The 3,625-nt window shown below is 40.7% G+C and overlaps 1 protein-coding gene across 1 annotated transcript; it reads left to right on the forward strand.

The window, feature by feature from the left end:
• The first annotated feature begins 386 nt into the window (after window positions 1–386).
• Window positions 387–3,096, forward strand: LOC127870006 (ATP-sensitive inward rectifier potassium channel 1-like). Its single transcript, XM_052412668.1, has 2 exons — window positions 387–418; window positions 2,259–3,096. The coding sequence occupies exons 1-2, from the start codon at window positions 387–389 to the stop codon at window positions 3,094–3,096; spliced, it is 870 nt and encodes a 289-aa protein (XP_052268628.1).
• Window positions 3,097–3,625: the final 529 nt, after the last annotated feature.

The following is a 3,625-nucleotide window of genomic DNA, read 5'->3' on the forward strand; positions in this document are numbered from 1 at the left end:
CTCTGTTTTTGCATAACGAAAAACGCATTTCGAATGGAAATGTTAAGGTGAGTAATTCCTTCATGATATGTGTAGGTAAACTGTAAACACATCGCTTGTTCAAATATGAGTCGATTATGCACTATGGATTATTTTCGAATGTTTGAACTTATGTTTTCGATATTGAACTAATCGATGTATGAAAACTAGGCGTTTCTGAATTTAAACGCTCCAGTGAGCAATATGAACAGAACGGTTTTGTCAACTATATATGTACATGTAGAATTTCTTAAACTTCGCATAAAGGCTCATAATCATCATCATCATCAACAACAACATCACCATCAACACCATCAACATCATCATCAGCATCATTATTCCCTTGAACGGTTTGGCCTTTGGGGGAAATGACGGAAGACGAAACAAGGATCCTCCGACAGTAAGGTCTGTAGTGGGCTGCTATGAGAAGCTCATCCATAGCGACGGACGACCACTATTTCACATTGTCCATTGGGTTTTTCTTCTGACGACCTCGACCTTTCTCTAGTGTGCCCTGGAATACAGCCTTGCACAGTGAGTTGTTTCTGGTGACGTGTCCTAACCAAGCTATCTTGCATCGTTTGATGGTGAAGGGGTTCCTGTGGCCCAACAAGTGCTGCTGTCATGTTCCGGACGTACTCGTTGGTTGTTTGTTCCATGTTGGAGATGTGGAGCAGTCTTCGAAGACTTGGAGCGCTCAGTAATCGCATACAGAATATCATAACAATAGATAATACGCGAAGAAAAAAGAAAAACAACACGTCGTATTATAGATCTAAAACCTTAATATATGTGTGTATGTGTACAAAACAGTGAAAAGAAAAGCACAATGAACTCACCTTCGTTTTCGGACGTGTCATCTCTTCCTCCAAGGGATGACAGACACAAAATGTTTCGTTATTTATTACAGCGTTGTGCTCGCCCATGCTAATGTTTACGCACGTAACCACGGTCTTAAAGCGGCTCAGTATCATCTGCTTTACTTACAAAATATGTACTTATCCGTTATTCTTCCTGTCACTATAAGTAACACATCAAAACGACGCACTGCCACCAAGTCAACTTGGCGTAATTATTTATAGTTCAATCACTTAAATTAGAATTTAAGTGGGTTCAGTGAAGATTTTATACATTTAACTGCTTACCGGTATATATAATGTATTAAAGGGATCTTTTCACGGTTTGGTAAATTGACAAAATTGAAAAAAGTTATTTCAGATTCGCAAATTTTCATTTTAGTTATGATATTTGTGAGGAAACACTATTACTGAACATTAACCATAGTCAAATATAGCCATTATATGTATCCTTTGACGATTTGAAAACCTAAGAATTATAAAGTGTTGCAACGCGAAACGATTGAATAATTTGGTGAGTTCTGTTGTTGTCGTTTACGAAACTACGAAGATTGCTTACATAACGTATAAAATACTTTAACTATGTATACCCGGCGGAATAGCCAAGAGGGCTAATGCGTTTTTGCTTCAGACTAATTCCAGGACTCCGAGGGTCACTGGTTCGAGCCCTGGTACCGGCTACTTTTTTTTCCTTTTTTAATTCTATTCTTGAATTTTTACTGGAGCTCTAAAGATCCAATGTTTACATTTATCAAAATAAAGCATTTAATGACAAACTTCAAAATATGCCATAATCTGTAAAAAGGCCCCTTTAAAGTATATTACATGAACGTTTTACAAACGTTGGTCGATGACGTTTGTGTTGTTACCGGTGTATATGCATGCTAAATAAGGAAAATGTTGACAGTTTTATATACCACTCGAGCTGCTTTGTTATAATTTGTCAGGGACACTTCAAAGTTATATACATTTATCAATCGGCGGAAAACTTAGCGAAATAAACATTCAACCGTTGCATTATATAAGCGATATCAAGGTAACGTTAAAGAAAGTGAATTCGGTTGTATATAGGATAAGAGTACCTTTCGTGTTTTCTACATGTGTTGCGGTTGGTCGGAAAAGCCATACGCCGCGATCATATTAAATGGAAGCGGAAGGCAGACATAGGAGATCACGTAGGAAATCCATAACCGATTTTTTTACTTTCAATGACAACTCGAAGCACGACGAATTCAGGATCGTGAAACGGAACGGCGAATCGACTCTGAAATGTCTCAATCATCCCAGATCTGGAAGGTGCTTCTATCCGAACGTGTACGCGTCCGTGGCGGAATTATCGTCGCTGTGGCTTTGTGTTATATTTTTATGCTGTTTTCTGCTCAGCTGGTTTGTGTTTGCATTGTTATACTTTGTGGTGGCAGAAACTCGAGGTGATCTGAATGAAGTTGAAATAGGAAAGAAAGAGATACCTTGTGTGGAGGGTGCGACGGACTTTCTGGAAATGTTTATGTTCTCTATGGAAACGCAGTCAACCATTGGGTACGGGACCCGCTACGTGACAAATGAATGCCCAACTGCTGTTATACTTGTAATTATTCAGTCGATTCTAGGAAGCTTTCTGCATGCAGTGCTTACCGGTGTCGTATTATTCAAATTTCAAGAACCAAAGAAACGCGCGCACACCGTTCTCTTCAGTAATGTAGCCTGTGTAATTGAAGATGATGGCAAATACTTTATCGAGGTACAAATCTTGAACATGCAGCGTTCCCAACTTATTAACCCGGATGTCGGGGCTTTTTGCGTGATGAACCATCCTGACGGCAGTGGAAAATGTCGCCTGGACGTTGACTTTAAGCCATGCCAGGAAAACGCCCGCCTTTTCTTCAGACCTAGAATCTATAGACATCTCATAGACCAACAGAGTCCGTTCTGGGAGTTTGAACGAAAGGACTTCGAGTGCGGAAACTATGAACTGATCGTGGCCATCAGCGGCGTTGACGAGATAACGGACACTTTCGCGCAGGCGCGCACATCATTCTTGCCTTCTGAAGTGGTGTGGGGTCGTAACTTCAAGCAGATGACGGCCACCAGGGAAGGCAAACGGTTCAAGCTCAATTTCAACGATTTCACGCGCACACATCGCCTGCAGCGGTGCATGGCCGATAGCAGTGCATCGATGGCGTCAAGGAATGTATCACTCACGAAAACCGTTGAGGAGTAGGAAAGAGTAACGATTAAGTAAAGATTGAGTTGTCTGACTTTGTTAATGGTTCTGCCATCTTATGGGTCTACAGGTATTGCAGTGCTATTTATAGCGACACTTCCTTACATGACGCCAATAAACATCATAACATGTCACATTGTCGTCGCGTAGTGTAGGTATAGTGTCAATTTGTAAATAAGCTTTCGCGCACGTGTACATGTTGAATCATTCACCATAAAAACTATATGTGTGTACAGGTGTGTCGGAATAGGGGGAAGGGGTCGGTTCATATATTAATTGTGCCTTTACGTTTTTCGAAATACAACGGCGCGACTGATCATCATATAACGACATTTCATGTGTAAGACCAATCGCTTGGCCAACGTTCATGTTCGCAGTGGACGTTTGCTGCTTGTGTATATTGCATACATTGATTCGTTTGAAGTGGATGTGTGTTCCCGCTCCATAATTGTGCATGCCGGAATTTGCATACAAATGGACACATATATTACACATCTAGTCGACGTGAAGCATACGAAAACCATAT

The sequence above is a fragment of the Dreissena polymorpha genome, chromosome 2 (genome assembly GCF_020536995.1).
Source record: "Dreissena polymorpha isolate Duluth1 chromosome 2, UMN_Dpol_1.0, whole genome shotgun sequence".
In the NCBI taxonomy this organism is placed as follows: Eukaryota; Metazoa; Mollusca; class Bivalvia; order Myida; family Dreissenidae; genus Dreissena; species Dreissena polymorpha.